This window comes from Danio rerio, chromosome 24, assembly GCF_052040795.2.
Source record: "Danio rerio strain M-AB ecotype USA chromosome 24, GRCz13ab, whole genome shotgun sequence".
Taxonomy (NCBI): Eukaryota; Metazoa; Chordata; class Actinopteri; order Cypriniformes; family Danionidae; genus Danio; species Danio rerio.
The window spans coordinates 3,182,278-3,205,734 of record NC_141044.1 but is presented as its reverse complement, the minus strand read 5'-3'; the positions used below and the strand labels follow the sequence as shown (position 1 = coordinate 3,205,734).

Below are 23,457 nucleotides of genomic sequence, written 5' to 3'. Positions count from 1 at the left end.
CCAAAACCACCATCATTTAACTCAAACCTCTGCATGCAACAAGCTTTATTTAGACGCCATCTGGTTCTCTGTTCCAATAATCGTTATTTAACATGCGAACTGTCATCATTTTTTTTCTTGTAAGTCTTCTTTTAGGTTGTTTTAGGATTTTTCCAAGGAAGGATTATTTTTGAAGTAGACTAATAATGTAAGGGTGCTTTTTTCTAGATTATATTATTCTTGCACTACCTGACAAAAGTCTTGTCGCCTATCCAAATTTTATGAACAACAAACTATAACTTGACTTGTAGTGGATCATTTGGTATCAGAAGTGGCTTAAATGAAAGGCAAAGGTCTTGAGCTTTGAGGACTGCATCCAAACATCTCTGCAGTGACTCGAATAACTTATTAATAAAATCATCTGGAATGGCTTCTTCAATCCCTTTACCCCAGACATGCTCAATAATGTTCATGTCTGGTGTCTGGGCTGGCCAATCCTGAAGCACCTCGACCTTCTTTGCATTCAGGATCTTTGATGTGAAGGCTGAAGTATGAGGAGCGCTATCCTGCTGAAGAATTTCTCTTCTGTGATTTCGCACACCCCCATACTGAATGTAGCCCCAAACCATGATTTTTCCTTCACCAGACTTGACTGATCTCTGTGAGAATCTTGGCTCCATGCAGGTTCCAGTAGGTCTTCTGCAGTATTTGTGATGCAGCTCAAAAGATGCTTCATCAGAAATATCAGATTTTATTTAATTTGATTATTATTTTATAATACTAGTATTCTGTGTTGCTCTTACAACTCGGATCGACAACAAAACTTTTGTCAGGTAGTGTGTATTATATATAAGGCTGTAATTGACTTTTTCTTCACATTTAAGGGTTTCTCAGCAGCGGACAATGTAATACTTGGTTAGACTTAGAGTGTAGTTAATGGTGGTTGCTAGAAGGGATACAGCTGTGGCTGGAAGTTAACACTAATTATTTATATTATTTATTAAATCACCCATTAATTTTATTTTATCAAAGCCTACCCACACCCCATCCCTAAACCCAACCCTCACCGTATTGTAAAATAGTAATTATATCAAGTATTATTCATATAATTATTTATGAAATTACCCTTTCAATTAAATTTGATTGATGCCTAACCTTAAACCCCACCCTCATAGTATTGTAAAATAGTAATAATATCAAGTATCATTTGTATTATTCATTAAATTACCCGTTAAAATGCATTTTATTTATGCCTAATCCTAAACCCAAACCCCACAGTAACATAAAAATGGTAAAAAAAAATGTTGTACAGTGTCACACTACACAACTACACAAAATCCACAGCCGTATCTCTTATAGACTTTAACCAGTCAATGGGAAAATACAACACCTTCATAATTGCTCAAATAATAAAAGAACAACTAATTGATTGTGTTATCAAGATTTCAGTAAAAAAAATTGAGGGAATTGAGATTGATCACAACAAACTCAAGAGAAAAACTGTCAAATTTACTGTTCCAGCCCCCATAGACTCTACATTAGAAACACCACACGTCAGCGGTAATTTGTTTTTTGTAATTTGATGTAAAGATGATACACTTAATGCAAAGCTATAGCTTTATAAATGCACATACATTTAAAGAAATATTTAATCTTTCAAGGGTTTAAGATATCGATGACTTTTAAATGTGTCATAATTGTGATAGGGTCCATCCAGTCTGGCGTGTGTTTTATGAATAGTTGTTTATCTTATAATTAGATGTGTGTGTCCTGTGCAAGAAATCACAACCAACACGTTTGTCATCTGTTTTAGTGTACAACCTTTTAACTTTAATGGTGAAGCAAAGGACAAAATACTGTAGAATAAATTAGATTAAAAAAAATAGCCACAAGCACATTTTTGATTTGTACAACAAAGCAATGCAACATATTGGTATCTTGATTTCCATATATACAGAATAAAAAATATATTTTTTATTCTTAGTCCACTTTTTTCAGTGTCAATTATTTTTTTTTAATAACAACAAACAAATAAACATACAAAAACATATACAACATGTCTTTTTTTTTATTCTGAATCTGTTTTTCTGTTTTAATAGTATTTTTTTTTTCTCTTTAATGACATTTCGTATGCGCTCCCAGTAGGAGCACGCTGAAAATAGTAAACTTTTCTTAGTTCAAAATGTAACACAAACGTTCTCTCAGTCTTTTCTGTTCTTTTTTTTTTCTTTTCATTTCCCAAATTGCTTCATTTTTTTAAACATTGCACAGTGGTAAAATATTTCATGTCAGGAAGCGGAAATATCAACATCTGCAGAACAAAAACAGTTCCTTTTTTTTAATAGATATATTTTTGTTTGGATCGTCGAAGATCCCTTTAATATTTGGTGGACAGAAATTGCAAATACCTAAATAGTAATTAATCTCCCAAGTCATTAAATATCAATGCTGCACATTCACTTTTGTAACAATTCATGATTAAAAGAAAAACAAACTTTAAAAGGTTGGTTTAAGTGCTGTTTTAACCATTTCGATGGCCAGTCGCGATTGGACTGTGCAGCAGTGCAAAAGCACACACAGGAGTGAGCCGCTGTGGGACGTTGAGAAGCCGTTTTAAAGGTCTTTCGGTTCGCTAACCTGGACATCTTTGTAGGGAGAACAAAGCAACCTTCTGAAAGACATATTGGTATCTTCTGAACAACCGTTCGGAGACAGCCTGATATGGTAGGCAACGCTAAACGAAACTCTTTGGTGTTGAGTAAAAAAACCAAAACACTATTTTGTAAAACGCATGTGTACACATGGTCCTCTGATGTAGTGCTAGTCGACTCTTGCTTCTCCTCTAACCTCCCTGTTTTTTTTTTTTTTTTGAACAATCTCATTTGTTAGACTCATGCTATGTAGGTACGTCTGTTCTGAAGTGCTTCTAGTCTTTCTCTATAAACATATTTGTATATGTGGCTACGCTGATCAAAATGTTGATATAGTGCAAAACTGTAAACGTTTTAACGTCTCATATTAAGATAACAAAAAAAATGTACAGAAACCAAAACAAAATAATAACATTATTAACAATAGTCAGAATAATTAGAATAATAACAATAATAATAATAATAATAATAATATAGAGAAATGTTTGGTTCCAGCAGCCCGTCAAACTTCTTTCAAGTATCTCTCAACAACACACACAAACAGACATGCACACACACACACACACACGTACACAAATACTCCCATAGGCAGACTGCACATACGCACACACTTTTGTACAGACACACACGACAAACATGTATACGTAAAACACACAAACAAGGTATAAAAAGTCAACCGACGTTAACTTTTCTTTTAGTTTGTAAAAGTAAATAGTTAAGAAACAAAACAACACCTTGATGAAAATATATCGTAATACTTGACAAGTTGCATAGTTTTGAGATTTTCTTTTTCAGGCACCTCATCTGTGTGATCTCTCTTCCTGCAGTGCACGTCTGCGCTGCAAAGTAGGCCGCATAAATACTCTCTGACCTCGCTCCCTTTGCTTTGTAACAAAAATATATTATATTTCTTTTTTTTTTCTCTTTTGAAAGTGCCACAGAGATTACTCTGAGTTACAGATACCCATTGGATTCTAAGATGACCACGCACAAGTGGTCGAGAGAAAGAGAGGCCTGTCTACGCGAGAGTTCGTCTTGAGGCAGTGAGATAGAGATAGAGGAGCTCTCGACTCCTCCCTCTACATCTCGTCTTTTTCCATTCGTTTCGGGACTCAAGTTCTTGCCCCGACCGTCCAACCATGCTCCCTTCCCACCCTTCATCTTCTCGAAGTGCCCTTACGAGCAGCCGCATTCTTCTACAATCATGTTCTGGATGTCCTTTTTGACGATTTTCTGCTCCTCGTTGTAGTAGAGCATGGACATGGCTCGCAGGCGCGTGGGGACGCAGCAGGACTTGATGTTGGTGAAAGGGCTGTACCCTCGGATACGGTAGTGGCTGATGACCGTGGAGTGGAAGGACAGCGAGTTGCCGGTGATGCTTGCCACGTTGCTGGCGCAGTCACCTTCGCAGTAGTTGGCGTGGTACCCCGACGGAGCGATGATCCAGTCGTTCCAGCCGATGTCCTTGAAGTTTACGTAAAATTGTCGCTTGCAGCAGACGCGCGCCTTGCCGTCGCATTCCAGGCCTCTCTTGCGACGCCTCCTCAGGGAGAGCTCGTCCATCTGTCGGACTACGGCCATGAGGAACGGCCGATGGGATTGCTCGCGCTCGCTGCCTCCGGGAGACACCAGCACCGGCGTGGCCCGGGCGTCGGCGCACAGCGGGCAGGAGACGCGCAGACTCAGCGTGCTTCCCCCGCGCTGCAGCAACGACTGCACGCTCTCCGATGCCGGAAACGTATGCCAACCGCTGCGCCGCGTGTCCACGGATTTCTCTGCCAGGATTTTCTCCCCTGCGCCCTGCTGCAGAAGCAGCCGGATGTTGACGTTAGCACGCGTGCGGTTGCCTTTGGGCAGTCGAAGGAAGATCCAGACGTTGGCTTGGTCCACCACAGACATCTCACCGCCTTCCTTGGAGATGAGAAAGTTGACTATGCCCGGAGCCTCGCCTGAAAGACAGGAAAACAAAGAAACATCAGGGTTAGTCAAACGAGCTGCTCTTTTGCGCTCGTGGTTGCATTTCACTTCAGCCCGAGGCTTCTGTTGACCGTGCAGGCTGCCACATCACAGCTGAAACTGGGAGCGGTGGCATCAGTGGAACAGTTCTGCGCTGTGCCAACTGTGACCAGTTTTTCAAGGTTTCCGCAAAACAATCGCCTCCTGTTTTGTGCAACTATTAATAAATGGCAGAGAGGTATGCAGCCGTGCATCCTTTTCCTGCGCGTCAAACGCAAGATGTGAATCAGCCGTTCCTACACCCACGCTCACAAACAAACACTCCCTCCTCCCACCCGGTCCTTCCTGTACCACCTTGGAATTGAAATAATTGAGGGTTTCGGCAAGACTTTAAACCAACTTCATCACCTCTCCTGGTTGTTAGGCGAGCAATTAAGAGTCTGCTGGCCTCGAAAGAGGTTTAGCTGAATGCTGGGTAACACATAAGGGCCATGACAACATACAGTGTGCAGCTGGAAGCAGTGATGTGGCATGTGGCTTGCTGTCTCATTGGATTGTAAAAGACTTTTCCCTCTGGCTTTGATTCCCGCTGTGTTATAGACAGAGGCGAGGCCTCTGGAAAATCTCAGTTCACGGATCATTTGGGCACTTCTAAACAAATCCTCTCCATTTACTGACTCAACCTGTTTTTAAGCCACCAAACCTTAGTTTGGACATTATTTCTGGCCGGTGTAGCTGACTGTTTCGCTTGCTTGTACCGTAGCTGAGTTCTTGTAAAAATCTTGTCAGAGGATTACTCGCAGCGATCCGTGTATATGGTGACTAATAACAAGAGGCCTTTTACAACAAGCGTTAAGCAATATACTCCGGATAATCATTGCACAAGTACTACATCTATCATCTAACAGGGTCGCAATGTAATAACAATGGCTCCGAGCTACAAGTGTATATGTGTGCTAGAGCGTATTTAAGGATCCCTGGCCCAAACCCATCTGTCCAAACACGGACTAGCTTCACGAACGCGGGCTAAAAATAATAGGCTTTTTTTCTCCGGTGGTGGCTAACGCATTGTTTTCCTTTTAATCTGCCTCCGGCGAAAGACTCGAGCATCGTTAGCATTTTGACTAAGCCGAGTAAACCCTTCAACCGGCCCTCCGTACCGGAGGCCCAGGCCTCGAGAAGAAAGATCTCCGCTGGTGCTTTGCAACTCTGCATGCTTCTGAATATATTTGCTGGAGAGCAAAAAGAAATTTTGAAAATCGAAGAGAAAGACTAAAGAGCCATGCGGTAATCCCTCAACAATAAACACCAATTTAACCGCAAGGGCAGAGTTTGCACAGCTGTCCTGCACACAAAGATGGAGAATAACATTTACACATTCCTCCCCACCCCCTTTCTGTGTCTTCTAAAGGGGCGGGAGGCTGAAGTATAGAATCACCTGGGAACTTAAGTGTGTTTGTGGGGGGGACGGGGGATGTCCACTCCTCTTTAAACATGGCTTTAGTTAATGTGTTCTATAATCCCCTTTTCTATCTAGTTTACCTTAGGGGGAATCAGCTTCTTTCATCTCCCTGCTGGCCTCCTGTCATATTGTATGGCTTGCAATGCCCCAGTGCTCGAAGCTCAAAGAATGCTTTTGCAGTAAAGAAGTCCACAACCTGAAAGGCTGTTAAAACACGCCTCTTCGGACGGAGTTTGATAGCACTCTTCCTGGATAGCGCACTATTTATCTTTGGCTAATTTGTTGACAATGCTGATTAAAGGCAACAGTTTTTTTTCGGCGCAGATCACACGGGCTAGTTCAAAGACTACAGCGCTAACAGGTGCTTAATGGATCGAGTGGAACGAGCCATTCGTTCACGCACCACAACACAAGGGAGCTCGGTGCATATTCTCTGGATCTTTCTGACAACTTGAAAACGGCTATTGTTTCAAGGCCAGCACTGGCGTTAAATACCAAGTGGGAAAGATGCTAATCCCTTTAGGATTCTTGACCCGTTTCTTTCTTCGACCCAACAAGATGTTAAATTAGAAATAAAAGTATGAGGGTGGAAATACGACTCTCTTAATGGCATGCGGGAGTGAACGATTTGACTTCCTCGCCTGTTATGCAACATATTTCAAACACAATCCCGTCAGCAGCGAGGATGGATTTCACAGACTGAACTTTTGTGCTAAAGCACACTGTGAATGAGCCTGTAATATCGTTCGTTCGTTTTCTTTTCGGCTTAGTCTCTGTATTAATCAGGGGTCGCCCCAGCGGAATGAACCACCGACTTATCCAGCGTATGTTTTGCGCAGTAGATGCCCTTCCAGCTGCAACCCATAACTGGGAAACACCCATACACTTTCATTCTCACACATTCACTACGGCCAATTTTGTTTACCCAATTCACCAATATAGCATGTGTTTGGCAACCATGGCACTGTGCTGCTCCACGTTCATATATTTAAAATGTTAATCAGTTATCATTTAGATCGGAGGTCACCAATCTCTGTCCTGGAGGGCCGGTGTCCGTGCAGTGTTTAGCTACAACTTGCCTCAACACACCTGCTTGGATGATTCAAGTATGCCTGGTAAGAGCTTGATTAGCTTGTTCAGGTGTGTTTGATTAGGGTTGGAGCTAAAGTCTGCAGGTCGCCGGCTTTCCAGGAACAAGTTTGGTGACCACTGATCTAGATAATTAACGTTCATCAAAGGGTGGCTACAACTGTTCCCAACTCTCAGAAGTATTGCACATTCGCATGACACCAAACTAAGTAAAAATGGTCCGTAATGAGTGCAGCTGAGGTATTTCAAGAGAAAATACTCGACGGAGACCAATTCTGCAATCGTAAAGCATCCTTTGAGATTAAAATGTCACTGAACAGACCGCAAAACCACTAGAATTCCTTTCAGTGTACTGCATGTTGCTGCAACAGCATTCGTGGCCTTTTCCACATCCCAGCATGAGACGCAAACAAACAAAAAGTGCAAATAAAGCTTATTTCCCAACCATAACACTGAAGAGTTTTGTATACATTCTCAGCCGAGTGTCCCTAACACCGGCGAGCCGCTTCACCGTACCGCACCTTGCTCCGTAAAGGCCAAGCATGCTTGTTATGCTCTTCCCCAAACGGCCTCGTTGCCTCTTTATCTGGTCCTCATCACCCGCAGGCGTTTCAGGCTCCAACAGCGGGCCTGATTTACTGCCCCTATCTAAGTCAGCTCCCCGCTCAGCAGCAAAGAATCAGCAGCTACAGCCAGCCCCTGCGGGCCAGCGCGGCTCCCAGGGAACCGGGAGGGTAACGAGGAGAGTTACTGCTGCCTCCCCCCTACTAACCTTTGGTAAGAATCCACAGAACATGGCTCAAGGCCATACAGCATGCTGAATCACTGAAGGACATGCGCTTTTAATATGAACACGGAGACTGCGGCTTAACAAAACATGGGAGGGGGGATCTATTATCTATTACGAAAGTTGCAACCTGTTTGTCTGATTGATTTTTCGGGATTCGAGGTCGGACGTTGAATTGAGATGCTCGCTACTCTTCCACCGAGCCTGCATCTGCAAGTAATAACCCACTCTCACGAACAGGTTTGGGTGATGCATCAGCTGTCAGAGTAATAAATGAGCATAGCTGGCATGATGCTGCAGCATCCTTTCTTCAGCGCAGGGCTCTATCTTGAAGCCAAGAAGGCTTTAAGCAGCATATTACCAAATGTCATGAGCAGTAAAGTATCCTGCAACCTGAGAAAGTGTTTTTGCGACCGCGCTAATCCTCGGCTAACAAGGAGGCTTTCTAATGTGGTACTCGAATCTGGATAGCGTTTAAAGGAGATACTTTGTGGCTTCGTGATATGTAAGATTTGGCGAGCTGGCAGCGTGGCCCTAGAATGACTCGAAAATACTTTGGGCTGTTTTATTCCCTCTGCCTTAAAATGGAAAACTTGTTTTATTCTTATTCAGGGAAACTAAACTCACGCCGAAGCAAGTCAGAAGAGTGAATCGGTATTTGATCTGGCAAAAAATAACCGCCTGCACATGAAAACACGGGACGTCTTCCTTCCTTTGCTGTGACTAGTGCTGGAGGGAGTGATTATAGGGTTTCCCTGTGATAAATCTCTAGGAGGAGATCAAAACCAGGAGAAGAAGTAAATATTGAGTCATTGTTTCAGAACATGTCAAGCTTCGCATATGCAACCTGCACGCCTAAATGACATCAGAAAGGCCAAACACTGAACGCCCACACACGTTCACCGCCGTAACACACTTTCTGTTTTATCATTCGGCACATGGCGTTACTCATTAGACTGCCGGACACATTTTTACACCATACTTTTTTTGTTTTGTAAACGTTTGATGTCGTCACCGACCCGTTCTTAAAGGGATAGTTCAATTTGTCATCATGCAATTACTCTTCACTTGTTTCAAATCTGTACGAGTTTGTTCTGTTGAACACCAAAGAAGAGATTTCGATGAGTATTTCTTTTTCCCAAGTCAATACTTACAGATTTTTATATTCTTTTCAACATATCCCATTTAGTTTTCATCAGAAATAATAACTCAAAAAGGTTTGAAACCACTTGAGGTAAACGGTGAGCGAAATTTCATTTCGGGGTGAACTATCCCTTTAAGATTCGGTGGCGACATATTAAAGAAAGAGCGAACACTCTTGATATAGTTGCTACTGGCTGAAAGTCTGCAGACTAACGCTTATTCGTTATTTGCAGTCATGCTAACATACGCAAGCACCGATTGCACATGGCTCGAGGCTACACGTTAAATTGAGAGTAATCAGTCTAACCATGTAGCTCTCATTCAGTCAGCATGCTGTATATTAGAGATAATGGTTTGAACAAGTATACTCTACGATAAATGCCGTGTGCCTGCGGTTGTTGTTTCAGATCAAGGTGATTTCACCACGTAATCAGCACATCATGTGAAACGACAGCCACCAAAAACCAATTCTGTGTGCACTGACATTGTTGACAATATCCCAGCTTATGATAATTCGGCTAAAATATAGACGAGATACATCTACGTTGCAATCATGAGAACAGATTCTTGGACAGGATTCCAGACAGATAGTGTGTGCTGAAGTCTGAGACTTACATCATGCGCATAATTACAGTTGTCTAAACAACCCACTTAAGGCAACGTTACAGTGATGCAGCGCAGTAACATGCGTCTTAAATTCAAACCAGTATGAAATAAACATTATGCAGAACTACGCATTAGGGTATTTAGAAAATCAATATAATTATAGTTATGTGTCTCTGCCTGTGATGCCAAGTCAGAAAATATCACCTCATTGCAGACTAAATGATGCTTGTGCAACAGCAGTGGACTTTAAATAAACTTTCCGTGAGCGGCTATTAATTACATTATTTATTTATACTATTTTATTAGAATATAATAATTTGTTGCATCTTATATAAAATAATGTAACGTGTTTTTTGTTAAAAAGAGTCTAGGATAACTGAGCATTGCGATGTCTGGACTAGTATATTCAGTATACTGTACTAACTTCTGGAGCTGATTATGAAAATATCATTGTTTTACTAAAACAAAATATGCATGAAGGTGTTTCTATTTTACTTAATGTGTCAAGCTTGATCATAGTTTATTATTTATCCGAGTTTCTTTTGAAAAATTAAATAAAGAAGAACCCATCTGAAGAAGAACCTAAGAAGTTTACACCAAATAAGACTGCAAATTTTAAAAGAGCATCTATTTTAATCACAAATAGACTTTGAAACATCCCTACACAGTTATTCGTTAGGGTCAGGGATAACATTTATTGTAATCCCCCTTGTGGTTAACATGGAGAACGCTTTTATTTTGAAGGTTTGGTAAACCGCTCAGACGGAAACCAACGCGATATTTTGCGCCAGAAACGTGAGAGTTCGAGCGGGAAGCTTTCAATTCCGGGTTTAACGATCATCACGAGGTTTCTGTTCATAACGCAGCGATTATTTGGCGGAAGGAGACGATGAGGTACATTTTATAAACTTCATTAAAGCCACATTCAGTTGTAGTCAAAGCCTGTGAGTGGAAGTAAGACGATGGCATATCTTTATGCATTGTAGTTATTACGTGTTTAATCAGAAGTCACGTGTAGATGCTTTTAAGCAGAATTATCGATCGTCAGAATGTGTTGCACTGTTGCGGTCAACCGTCAATAAGTCTCCGCCCACTAGTTATTATGATATTCGACAAATGGCTTGGTATTGTTTTATATTCAAAATCAGAGCGTCATATTTCATGTTATCTCTTTATCTCATCTTAATCTCATGTGAAGTGTTTGTCAGATTTAAGTAATAAAGTTCAAACGAGACACCCCTGCTGAAAAATCCAGCTTAAACCAGCCTAGGCTGGTTGGCTGGTTTTAGCTGGTTGACCAGCCTGGTTTTAGAGAGGTTTTGGCCATTTCCAGCCTGGTCTTAGTTGGTCAGGCTGGAAAATGACCAGCTAAATCCAGCTAAAACCAGCGTGACCAGCCTGGTTTAAGCTGGACATAGCTGGTATTGGCTGGCTAGGCTGGTCAAGCTGGTTTTAGCCGGTCATCTCCCAGCCTGACCAGCTAAAACCAGGCTGGAAATGGCCAAAACCCCTCTAAAACCAGCCTGGTCGACCAGCCAACCAGCCTAGGCTGGTTTAAGCTGTTTTTTTTTTTTTGTAGGGACATCATTAACCCTTTAACTACCTCATCAAGAAAAACAAAGCATTGGATTGTATTTCTTAACTCCAAATGTTGCTAGTTAACACACTCAGTGCACTTTTTTTTCCAACACATCCCATAATTTCTTAAATATCAGCCTCAACCAAATGGTTGATATGTTGGTTTATGGTAAAAGTAACGGAATTAATACATATACTATAAAAAATATTAAGCGTAAGACCGATTTATTTTTAAAAATATTAAAAATAAAACATTTCTGTATACTAAATCATCTTATTTTTTAGAAGTAAAAAAAATTACTTCAGATTCTCAGTTAACATGCTTTCTTGTTTGTTTGTTTTACAATCAAACCAAAATCAAGTGTAGTAAGAGGTAACCAAGTAACAGGATTATGTTTGTTTGATTTTTTTTCCTAAACCAACAATGCAATTATTCACAACAGTCATTCTTTAAATGACTTTAACAGTCATCATTTAAAACAGTCAAAACACGGTCAACCATCCGGCAGAGCGGGCAGTCAAAGGGTTAACAAGTCTGACCTCAGAAAGTGAGCTATGATGAGCCATGCGTTTGGTTTGTGCCAGTGCTGGTCAGTAATCTGACGTTTTGCAACGTGAGCAGTTGAACGAAAGCGTGTAATTCCTGTTAAGGCCTGATTTATTCATTCATCCTGAGAGACGGTCCCTCTCCCCTCAGTCAATAAATCAAGTGTCCGTTGAAAACAAATAGATGAGTCTTATGTTGAAAGAATAAATACTTGCTGTTACATTCCACGTGATCAAAGTTTGATATAGTTTTGATTACTAGCAGATTTAGTTCTGAGCCTCATGACAAAGTTTTTGTCATCGCTTCAGCATGATCTGAACTTGTTTTATAATGTGACGAGCTGGAGTCTGGCTCCGGAAGATTATCAGGGAATGGTTCTCATAAACAGAGTTCTCACGGTCATGAAAAGTTAATAATATAAAAAAATTTAAAATCTGGGATTTCCAGATGTGGAAGTCATGGAAATGAGTAAGATCGTATAACGTAACGGAAATGTTAGTAGTTAATGCAGATTATCACGTGTTCGGTGCAGATTTTAAAATGCTTTTAAAGTGGGGGAAATGCAAATTCACCGAGACTAAACACAAGTGTGAATCCTGCATAAAGCATCTCCTTGTTGTTGTGGGAAATCCAAAGTTTCAAAACTCTGAGTTTGAGCGAGTGGCTTATTTTATGCGTCATCGTGTCTTGACAGATTTTATTTTCCTAGCTCACCTGACATCATATACCTATACTGCGTTTTCAGAAACGTATGAAACCGAACTCATGTTCATATAAACTCCAAGCATTTCCTCCAGCAGGCCGCAGTGTTAGTCCCAGCTCCCTGAAATCATGAAACATTCATCTTTCAGACGAGCAATCCAATGGCTCGGCTTGCTGCTTTTTAGGTCTGACACATCTGTTGAGAGCTCCAGCGGCACGCCGCGGCTCCGTGTCACTCATGACCCGTTTGAGCTGTATGACTCAGAGAAGAACCCAACCTCTCCTCACATCACGGGCTTGACAGCACCTTTGAACAGCTCTCACTGCAGCCGACAATGCTCTTTCAACTGCCTTTGAAACCCGACACAAAGGCAGTAACCGAACAGCCTTTTTTTCCCTCCCATATTATGGAGAAGTCCTTTTCTATTCTTCTGTGTTATGATTTTTTTTTTATCTCTCTTTCTCTCAACCCTCTTCAGTCACATAGGGAAGCTACATAGAGAGTCCCCGGAGAGGTGCTCCTGTGCGGAGCTTACGGCTGGAAGCCTGGGGGGGGCCCTCACTGATAATTACCGATTCTTTAAAAGCAGCGGGAGGTTTGAGGAGCCTCGAGAGGGGGGAGCGAATTGCCGCAGCGTAGCTGACTTTGTTCAGCGGCAACAGGTTTCCCTGAACGCTCATATTAAGTTAAACAGCTTTACAAACCAAGCTCTCCCGTTTCATCCCCCGAGGGACGACTGAACAGATGAAGGTATTTAACGACTAAGGTCACCCTCTAGTCAAAAATTTGGACTCACCGGTTTCAGCGAACGTGATGATCTCCGTCTGTTCTGCCTGTTCGGTCTCGGCGCGGTTGCTGGCCTCGTCCTCAATCAGGACGCTGCCGTCCTTGGCCACCCGTCCCACGTGTACCTTACGGATGGCGTTGAGGAGCGCCGCACGAGGCACCGGGTGTGTGATGTTGGGTCGCTCTTGCAGGTGCAGCATGTTAAGTATGTGCCTCTTCACTGCCTCCACCACATCTTGCTGGGCTCCCTCGTCCTCGCTCTCCGAAACGCCTTTTCGAAACCGTGCCAGCGCGCAGGATGGACACACCGTGGCGCCCGCCTGCTGCTCGGACATCGGCAGGCTCCCTTTGGTGACCATGGCGCTCAGGGAGCAGGACCGGATTAGCAGCAGGAGGATCCCGCTCAGTAGAGGCAGAGGGGACATCCTTAAATAAAAGGTGTCGGAAGAAAGCTGCACCGCTTGCAGTAAAACAAAAACTTAGTTTAAAAAGTTCCTTTCAAAGTAAGACTGGAATCCGGTCAGTCGCCAACAGCTGGCAGTAAAGTCCGTCTGCCTGTGCGCGAGTGCAATCTTAGAGGACTCAAAAAAAGTAAGAACTGGTAAAGGGGGGGAAGAAAAGTCAGGAAAAAGAGTAATCCTTGCTGGCGAGATGCGAGAAGAGATGCTGGTCGACAAGTAGGAATAGTTCTGTCAGTGGATTTCTCCCTCTCCAGGTCCACGGGAAGTTTGTATGGGATGGGCAGTCGGCTTCTGGATGTGCCCCAGGGAAGCGGTGCGCTCGTAAGAGGTCTGGGACTGCTCACTGTGCAGGAGTTGAATGGTTTTGTTGAAGAGGGCTGGACTCTCTCGCTGGCTGTTGCTCCCTTGTCTCTCTAGTTTCCCTCTTACACAGTAATTATACTTCCCTCCCCTCCCCTCCCTCCCCTCTTTCTTGCTCCCTCCCTCTCTTTACGTTTCCTTTTTATTTATTTTCTAATTGTTCTATTTGTAGGGCAGAGTAACTTTCCCCCTGGAGGGTTTTTTTATGGACCACGTAGTTGAATTTGCTTCAGTCATGACAAGTGATTTGCTGTTTAAGAGAGAGTTCAGCCAAAACTCTGTCATCGATTACTCATGCTTCACTCCGTTCGCATCTTTGACTCTCTTTCTCTTGTTGAACACAAAAGAAGATGTTTTGAAGAATGTTTACTCGAGTGATGTTTTGAATATGTCCACTGTGGATTAAAAGGGTTGCAGGTTTTCAGCTCATCTTCTTTTGCGTCGTAAAAGTTTCTAACAACACAAAGGAGAGTAAACAGTGGGTAAATTGTCCTTTCAAGTGCTGTAATGTTTCCCTTTATACATTTTAAACCGATCGAAGACACTGGAGCTCACCAGATATATTTATATTAAGTTTGGCAAGTGATCAACCCTGAAGTATGTTGAAGTTCTTAAGAAATATGAGGTAACACAAGAGTTCCCTTTCTGGTCAACTGGGGATTGTCACTCAATGTTTCAAGACTGATGGTCCTGACGTCACGTTAAATAAGTGCATGTTCACTATTCCATGCTTCCCCTTGCCGCTGCAACACATGTTGTGAGCAGATTCACCAGGAAGTGCCCGGGAGGCTGACTTCCTGTTTAATTGGCGGAATACAGATGTGTCTGGAGTTCTTAGCTAGACAGGCAGCTGGGTTGTGACATCATCGGGCTGGGTTGAGGGCATGCGTGGGTCGTTCGTCTGCATATCAGACAAAACATGAATGAGGGATCCCGCAGTCGTACGAGTCACCGCGTGCTGTGGGTTCAGTAGATATTTTTACCATATAAGATGATGATGATGATGATCAGTGTGGGATTACTCAAAGTTCTGATTCAGGAGACTCACCTTCCTCCGTGATGCTGACTGAGGTCAGTGTCTGCAGTCTGCTTTGGCACAGTCAGCTTCTGGTTTTGTCATATTTCAGCCTGAGGGATCTATCGGTCTTGAGTTCGTCTTTCTTTTTCCTTAAGGATTCATTCGTCTATTTACTTTGCAGCTTTAGTTTAGAAGTTGTTGAACTCTGTTTGAATGTATCATTAGGTTTGAGGTGGGGTTACCGTAGTCTTTTCTCTGGCATGGAGTTTGTATCACTTCAGCATATTATTGTTAGGAGTCCCTCTTGTGGTGAGACTTGCTCATTGCATAGAGCAAATTATTCATTTTCTTTTTCGGCTTAGTCCCTTTACCAATCAGAGGTCACCACAGCGGAATGAACCGCCAACTTATCCAAAATATGAACGCCCTTCCAGCTGCAACCCATCACTGGGAAACATCCATACACCCCCATTCACTCACGTAGACTACGTCTATGTCTAATATGCACTGCTATTTTATTCCATCTATCTGCTGCTGTGACTGAAAATACTGATGGTCCAAAAGCATTTCTCTTGAGTTTAACTGAACAATCACCTCTAAACGATGACTAGGGCCTGACAGAATCTGCTGACATATTTTACTATTTCTGCAGAAAATTTTTAAAAATCTGCGGATTTATGCAGAACTATTTTGGGAGTATCGTAACTAAAAACGTATTAAAAGAAATAATAATGAATGCCTTATTCATTTTTATTTAATGTTTACAATGCAAATTCATCTAGATCCACTTGTTTGTTAAACAAAGCAAAGATATCATATAATATGTCTACTAAAAGACAGAAAATATTACTTCATAAACAGTATCGTAAAAAGATTAAAGGAACGCTTTCATATCGGTCAATAATATTACTGAAAATAATTTTTAAAAACCGAATTTACACACATTTACACAAGTAAATAAATAGACTCGATGGGGTAAAAATCTGTGGCCTAGCGATGACCTAGACCTGTATTGTCCTTGCAGACAGTCGCACGTTGTTTGAGAGGTGGTGGTGCAAGATCATTGAATATTTTATACATTGAACACACATCAGCTGAAAGAAGAAATTGTCAAATGTTAGTAAGTTATGTTGTTCAATACAGTCGCAGTAATGATAGCTCCTTGGCTTTTTAACAAAATGTACAGTTTGTATATATAAATAATACTGTACACAGTGATTGTAATGTTCGTGTGGGACTAACTTGTTGCACAATAAGATGAATGAGGGAAAATCATAGTATTCATAAAAAGTTTAGCAACAGCCATACTGTAGGTAACTCATACCAGATGTTTTTAAGTCGTCAGGCTTGCTAACATAAGTTAACGCAACATTATTAATAGTATTATTAATGTCACATATTTCTCTTTCTCCTTTTTTGGTGGCTTTTGAATCAAATCATCGTTGGTCTTTGGCCTCAAGTATTTGTAATTATTTAGTATCCGTACTATGTCTGGACACTGATATGGCAATACTTTTTAAACTAACTTTATTTTTTTCTATTTTATTTTATAATTTTTTTATTATTTTATTTTATTAAATTTTATTTTTTATTATTTTATTTTTTTATTTTATTTAATTTTATTAATTTTAATTTAGTTTTATTTTTTAAATTTTAAATTTTATTTTATTATTTTATTTTATTAATGAATGAATTCATTTATTTTTCATTCATTTTCCTTTTATATTAAAAAAAAACATATATTTTGTTTTGTTTTATTCATTTATTTTCCGTTATTATTTATTATTATTTTATAATTTCTAGAAATTTATCAACTGCTGTAAAACTGAATGGTTATATTTTAATGTATAGAAATTCTTGTTCTCCTCTATCAACTTTAGACTGAAATATCCGAACAAAAACTGGAAACGAGAACTAAAGATAAGTAGAAATGCTCGTGGCGTGTGGTCTGACATCAGGGAAGAGGAAATCTGGAAGTTACTGCTGCGTAAAACCATCAAATCTTGACCACACTGAATTCTGACATGCTGCTTGCAAAATCTAACCTTCGAATGATTGGTTCTTTAAAGATTGTAGCGGCTTCATCTTTGGTTTTTCCGAAAAAGATTTTCGGTTAAAGTTTAGCAAGTAATTCTTATTGAGAACTGAGAGCAGAATAAGCAAGAAAGAATAAGCTTTCCTCTTTTTTTTTTCTTCAGGCACTAAATGTTTGTGTGAAGACTAGCTTTTTTTATTAGGGTTGTTAAAATGAGCCATGGCAGTCTCTGCTTCATACCTAAGACAGGAGAGCTGTTACTACTTTAGCGCAGAGCTTCAGCCAGAAACAGACTTGTATTACATGACAATAAACACCCAGCACTTGCTGACTTGTTGCATACACAAAGTAGGGGATAAAGATATCACTGACGTTTCTCTAAACATTACCAAAGTAAAGCAATCACAAGCAAGAGCACGGTCCTAAGCAACATTATTGAAGCAGTTCAAGTTTATTAGTAGGAATGAGTGATATGGACTTAAAGTATCACCGGTATTATTTTCTTGAATGGTAATATGATTCATAAGTGTCAACTGAGAGCCAAAAAGATGTTAAAAACGGCTTGTTCTGCTGTTTGATGTTGCAAACTGATGTTTTCTTATTATATTATTCTACTTTTTCTGTATAGTCAAGTTATCAGCGGTCGCTAAAAGCAGCACGTTTCCGCATTGTAGAATTAACAGAGTGTTGCAGCAGCTTAATGTTGAAGGCTTGGCATCTCAACGCACGTTTTTACGCACACAACCAATGTCCAGTCTTGCTTCCTCTTCAAGTTTAAATTCACTTTATTTAGCTTATTATAAATACATACTTGCAATTAATAATGTTGAACCCTTTAGCGACCTCAAAGGTGTGTGAGTTTGATTTGGTAAAAACTGCATGCGTTCCCTTCCTCAAGTCTTCTTCTCTCATGCAAGAAACACAGACTTTAAAACCCTATGTGCACATATTGCCCCCAAGTGGTGACAGCCCAAATTACATTCAAGTCAACATATAGGGTCCTACACAGAGGATAGGTCATTAACCCTGCTCCTGGATTCCTACAGTCCTGCACAGCTCAACCATTATCAAACACACTAAAGCAGCTAGGTTTGAGCGGTAATGCGGTAATATGGTATACCGCGGGATCTAAAAATAGCAATTGTGTCAGTTTCAATACCGCTATACCGTCATAAAAAACAATGCAATTAAATAAGGAGACAAGTATTAAATAATAAATATTATTTATTTAATGCCTAAAAATGTTTATGCGTGATTGTCTTCACGGGACAGTGTGGAGGAGAGAGAGAGAGAGGTGAGGTAAGATGGCGAGTCGCGCATCAAGCGACCTGGTCTCTTGGAACACAACCTCCGCAGTTTGGCAGTATTTCGAGTTTCGACCAAACGAGAAGGGAGACGTGGTGATTACAAACTAGAGGTCTGCATTCACGCTGACGTACCACGGGAGCCCCGAGCGGTGGAGCGGTCGGTAACTCTGGTCTAATTTAACGGGAGCGGGTGTGCATTCTAACAATATCGCTCCCGAGCAAGCGAGCACCCATGTTAATATATATATATGTGTGTGTGTGTGAATGAGAGAAAGCATCCCACGCAGACCTCTAATACGAACAAGACAAACAGGTGACCGCGAACCTAAGGTCGCATACACGGCATTCAGTTTCTGAATGGCTTAGGCTCAAGCCAACAGTTTGGTGATGCTGTCTGTGCCTTACATCATAATTTTTTTGTTATTATACGCAGTAATACCGGGTACCGAGGTAAAAAAGGAAGGTTTGACGGTATCAAAATGTAGATACCGCCTAAGCCTAGAAGCAGCTAATCAAGTTCTTTCAGAATCATATAAAATACATAAGCAGATGAAGCAGGTTAGAAATGGACTTTGCAGGACAGCAGGTTTCCAGAAGCAGAGTTGAAGACCTCTGAAATAGTGTAGTTAGGGCACATTATAATGTTATTTGTTTCATTCATACTGGACCCTAGATGGCGCCCCTGCGCGTAAACTCCACCTATAGATTAATGAAGAAATAACGTCAGCTGTTGCTGCTGCAGAGCAAAGGGGATATAAAATGATAGAAATTGATGAATGGATGAATCATAAAGGCAGTAAACACACGCAAGTTGTAATATATGGATTATTGGTGTTCTTCTATAAATAACAGGTGTGTAGACTAACTTTTTGCAATGGTGCGGCCAAAATTTTTCTAAGGTGCACCAGAAGCGCATCGCATTGAACACTGCAGTTAAAAAATGCTTTCTATATAGGCAATATTGACTAAATGATTAACCAATAATCTGCTCAACATAAATCTTTTTATTTGGAGCACAATTCTACAAAAAAGGAAACTTAGTAAAAAATTAAAATAAAGCTACATTTTTCATTTGCGTTTTAAGCTTATGACCTTCAATTTTAAACTATGTGACTGTTTCCCCTAGGTTTACAGTTTTTTAATTTTTATTTTTTTTGAGGGGGGGGAGGGGGTATATTGGGGCTGCGGTATAATGCCTAAGCCCCAAGGATGCCAAGGAGTCATGGTCAAAATATAAATGAACATTTATATATTTTTTTATTCACAAACTGTGCAGCTTTTGTCACTGCAATGTATCTTTCTGGGCTTCTGAAAGAACATTTCCTGAGCCTCTTGGTATCGAAAGTCAGAAATGTCTGGCCCATTTATTGAGACATTTATTAAGCATGTCTCTTATAAAAATGTAGACGTGAACATGTCATGGCCAGATGCAGCTTTACAGAAAATAACTCATCCACTCATTTTACTTCAGCTCAGTGCCTTATTGATCAGGGGTCACCAAAGCAGAATGATCCTCCACAGAAAAATTGCAAACAGTGCAATTTGGAAGCATTGCAAATGATGAAAGATGAAAATTAGTTCAAATGCACATCTATAAAAGTTAATACTTGTTTACTAAAAGGAAACTGGCCTTTAAACTACAATTTAAAAAGTTTTATTATTAAAAAAGTTTTATCTAATAATTCCAGCCAGCCTTTAGAGAGCTTGTAATATTGTCAAAACACAGAACATTCAGTTGTTATATGTAAAAAGGCCTAAATACATGCAGGACCAGTCCAATATTTTGCTCATCAACAACTATTGACAGCAGATCCCTCAATGAGAGAGAGAGAGGGGGGGGGGGGGTGATATCAGAGCACTGGTGATATCTGTACTGCTCTGTTCATTAACCTATCAAATGTAACTTAGACCATCACTGTGCCTCTCGCGATCTGTTCACTTGCTCATTCACTCTCGTCGCCATGATTTCCGGGTATTTTAATTAATTTTAGGGGATCACATAGCCGGTATGAATTTGCGGAAGACTCGCAGATCTTCCAGTAGAGGTCATAACTAGACACTAGATAGTGGAGGTAGCTCTGCTCGCATCGCAGCATGGGATGTGCGTGACGTATCTGAAGAGCGGGGAGGGATGCGGGACGTATTTGAGGACCGGGCGGGAGACGCACAATTTTCGGGAGATTATCATTCGTTTGCCGGCATCCGGGAATCTCCATGCATTTGCGAGAGACTCCTAGAACTTTCGAGAGACTTTAGGTGTCTGCATCTATATATATTTTATATTAACAGAAATGACATGCTGTTGTGAATTAAGCTTTTTTATTTAAAAAAAAGTTGTGATCTGGCGCTGTATAGATAATACAATTAATGTGACTTCAAGGGGGGCCTGACAGCCGTTGGGAGGGCGGGCGCCTCCCTTATATAACGGTAGGGGAAACACTGTATGTAAAAAGCAGTAGTTTAACCTACATTTTTTAATTGATGCAACCAAAAATATCTGCGACAGAGTTTGGTTAAGTGATTTTGTTTGGGGCAGTAGGATCGAGAATATAAAGAGAGATGCATTTCTTGCACTTATTCTCATGTCATTTTCAGGATGTACCGAGAGTGATAAAGCCAGGCTACTTTAAATGAAGCTCAACATATATGCGCCCTAACATACGTGCTACTTTACTTAGTCATTGCACAGACCGATTGTAGATTGTATTGTTGTCATTACAATAAGCCTAGTTTTTTTTGTGATGGACAAAACTTTTACCAGTATATTGCAAATGATGTGATATCGCCCATCGCTATTTGTAAGCTTTGAAATGTTTCTCATTTTTAGCTGGACCGTGGCTAAACGTCTTGCGGTGGGACGGTCTAGATGGATGGGCTGCCGGTTGGTGACGGATGTCCTTCCTCCACCTCGGAGTTCTCATCAAGGGACGCATAACCGGGAGAGGGATGAGAGTCTGGTGACACAGGGGTTACGCGATTCCTCACCACCAAAAGTAAGGAGACAACATTCCACTCAGACCAGAATAGGGAGCGGAAGAATTATTTTTTTCAGCCCTGGAGAAAGAGATTGACTAAACGAGTAAATCTTTCTCCAGATGTGAGGGTCTCCTGCTTTCAAAACGTCCTGCTTCTCTAGCTGTCCACCAGCAATTCCAGCGTTACGGATGTGACATTTGCAGTTAAAACTTAAAACGAGTAACATCATATTGAAACGTCTGTTTATATTTTCTAAAAGGACTCACCACAGAGTTATGGGATCAAAAAATTTTTGTCTGTAAACATTTTTTTTTTAAAGCTGACAGAAGCAAATGTCTGAATGCAGCGTACATCAACATTTATTATTCAGCCACAAGACTGAGCTATACGGTGCAAGATAAGCCTATGAATATAGATGTATGATTGTTTTCAATAATGGCCGTTTGCTCTCTCTCTTTCTCATGTATAGTGAACACCAGTAGCTATTACGGAAGTCCATATGGCTGAGGAATTATGGCTACCAGTCACCAGAAATCTTCATGAGGATGAGTAAACGATGACAATTTTTGTGGGGTGAATTATCCTTTAATGTCTTGTTTTACATAGAAACAAGTTGCGTTACTGACGTAAAACAGCTTGAAGATGTAGTTTTGTGTTTGATTTTGATTTTATTTGTAGAAAATAAAACCATTCTGCACTCCAACCACCCTCGATTGCGGATGAAGACCACAGCATTGGCTGGATCCACAGCTCTGCCGTTTCAGTGTAACATCTGCCGTAGACTTCAGCTGAAACCTGGAAGTGAATGTGGAAACTATAAGCATTCTGGTATGTACTATTTCATTTCACCGTGGCCGTTATCAGCGAATGGGTCCATTATCGAAATTAGAGCTTGTGTATGTTAGACGTATAAGGGATGGTTTACAGATAATAAGTCCCTCCAGAGTTTGCCTGTTTTTAATATGATTATTTTAATCAAATCAAATCACTTTTATCGTCACATCATCAGCAGCACGTGTGCTATGATGAGTGAAAAGCTTAGGTGCTGGCTCCAGACAGTACAAAATACAGACAGTGCAAGTACAACGACAGTGCAAAATACAACAGCATAGGCGAAATGTGCAATGAGTAGGTGTCCACATAGTAGTTGTAGGCAGTATTGTTTCAAGTATGGATTGGTTAAAGAATAAAGGTTAAAACGAGGTTTTATTGTTTTGCTGTGAAAATTAGAGCTGCAGCTAACTTTTATATTGTGTAATCGATTGGTTGGACGATTAATTTCTTTGGTCGTTACTAGAAAAACGAAATGTTTTCTTTTATTTGACGTTTTCCTCATTATGCCCTCATAAAATCATGAATCAGGGTAACATTTATGTATAACAGTATATTTAAAAAAATGCAAAGGCACATATGGAATTTAATAATCTTCAATTGTGACATTTTAAACCTTAAATGAAAAGCAAAGTTTGTTTTTGAACAGTTGAAATGATAAGTTAACCACCAGTGTTGAGCACGTTCCTTTAAAAGAGTAATTATTGTTAGAGCGCACTCGCACTATGCTATCCAAACCGTGTCCGTGGATCGTTTGAGATGCGCGAGTGCTCTGAATCGGGCTCAGACGCGATTCACTTGGCCGGCCCTGGCCCGGTTGGAAGAGGTGTGCCTGAGGACGGTTCACTTGGGCTCAAGCGAATTACGCTTGTAGTGCGAGTGCAAATCGCGCCTGAGCCCGAATCTGAAGACGAGACGTGACTTATGAAACAGTCGAGGGCTTTTTCATATGGATTTCTTAATCATTCTTACTGTTCAATGAACGCAAACTGTTGTAGTTTATTAAAGACACAAACCCCTCACTGCACCACAGCTGCACCTTCAGCAAACCTCCTAATACCTGCAGCACGAGGACTCAATGATTGTTTATGAGCGTCAAAAGTGGCGGATCCATTCGGCCAAATATTTTACTGGCTGTCACCGCATATCAAACGACTAAAGCGATATTACCAAAGCAATGTC

General features: G+C 40.8%; 2 protein-coding genes across 6 annotated transcripts in view; one reads left to right on the top strand and one right to left on the bottom strand.

Annotated features, from left to right (window-relative positions):
• sugct (succinyl-CoA:glutarate-CoA transferase) overlaps window positions 1–22,017 on the top strand; it is a 304,284-nt gene extending 282,267 nt beyond the window's left edge. For all 5 annotated transcript variants that reach the window (XR_015524573.1, XR_015524571.1, XR_015524572.1 and 2 more), the window contains 2 exons: window positions 21,296–21,461; window positions 21,914–22,017. The gene's annotated coding sequence lies outside the window, so the exon portion shown is untranslated. The remainder of the gene's footprint in view (window positions 1–21,295; window positions 21,462–21,913) is intronic.
• Window positions 1,780–14,086, bottom strand: inhbaa (inhibin subunit beta Aa). The gene is given in 2 exon segments (NM_001362254.2): window positions 1,780–4,579; window positions 13,298–14,086. Coding segments are annotated over 2 exon segments (1,188 nt in total). The 5' UTR covers window positions 13,713–14,086; the 3' UTR covers window positions 1,780–3,806.
• Window positions 22,018–23,457: the final 1,440 nt, after the last annotated feature.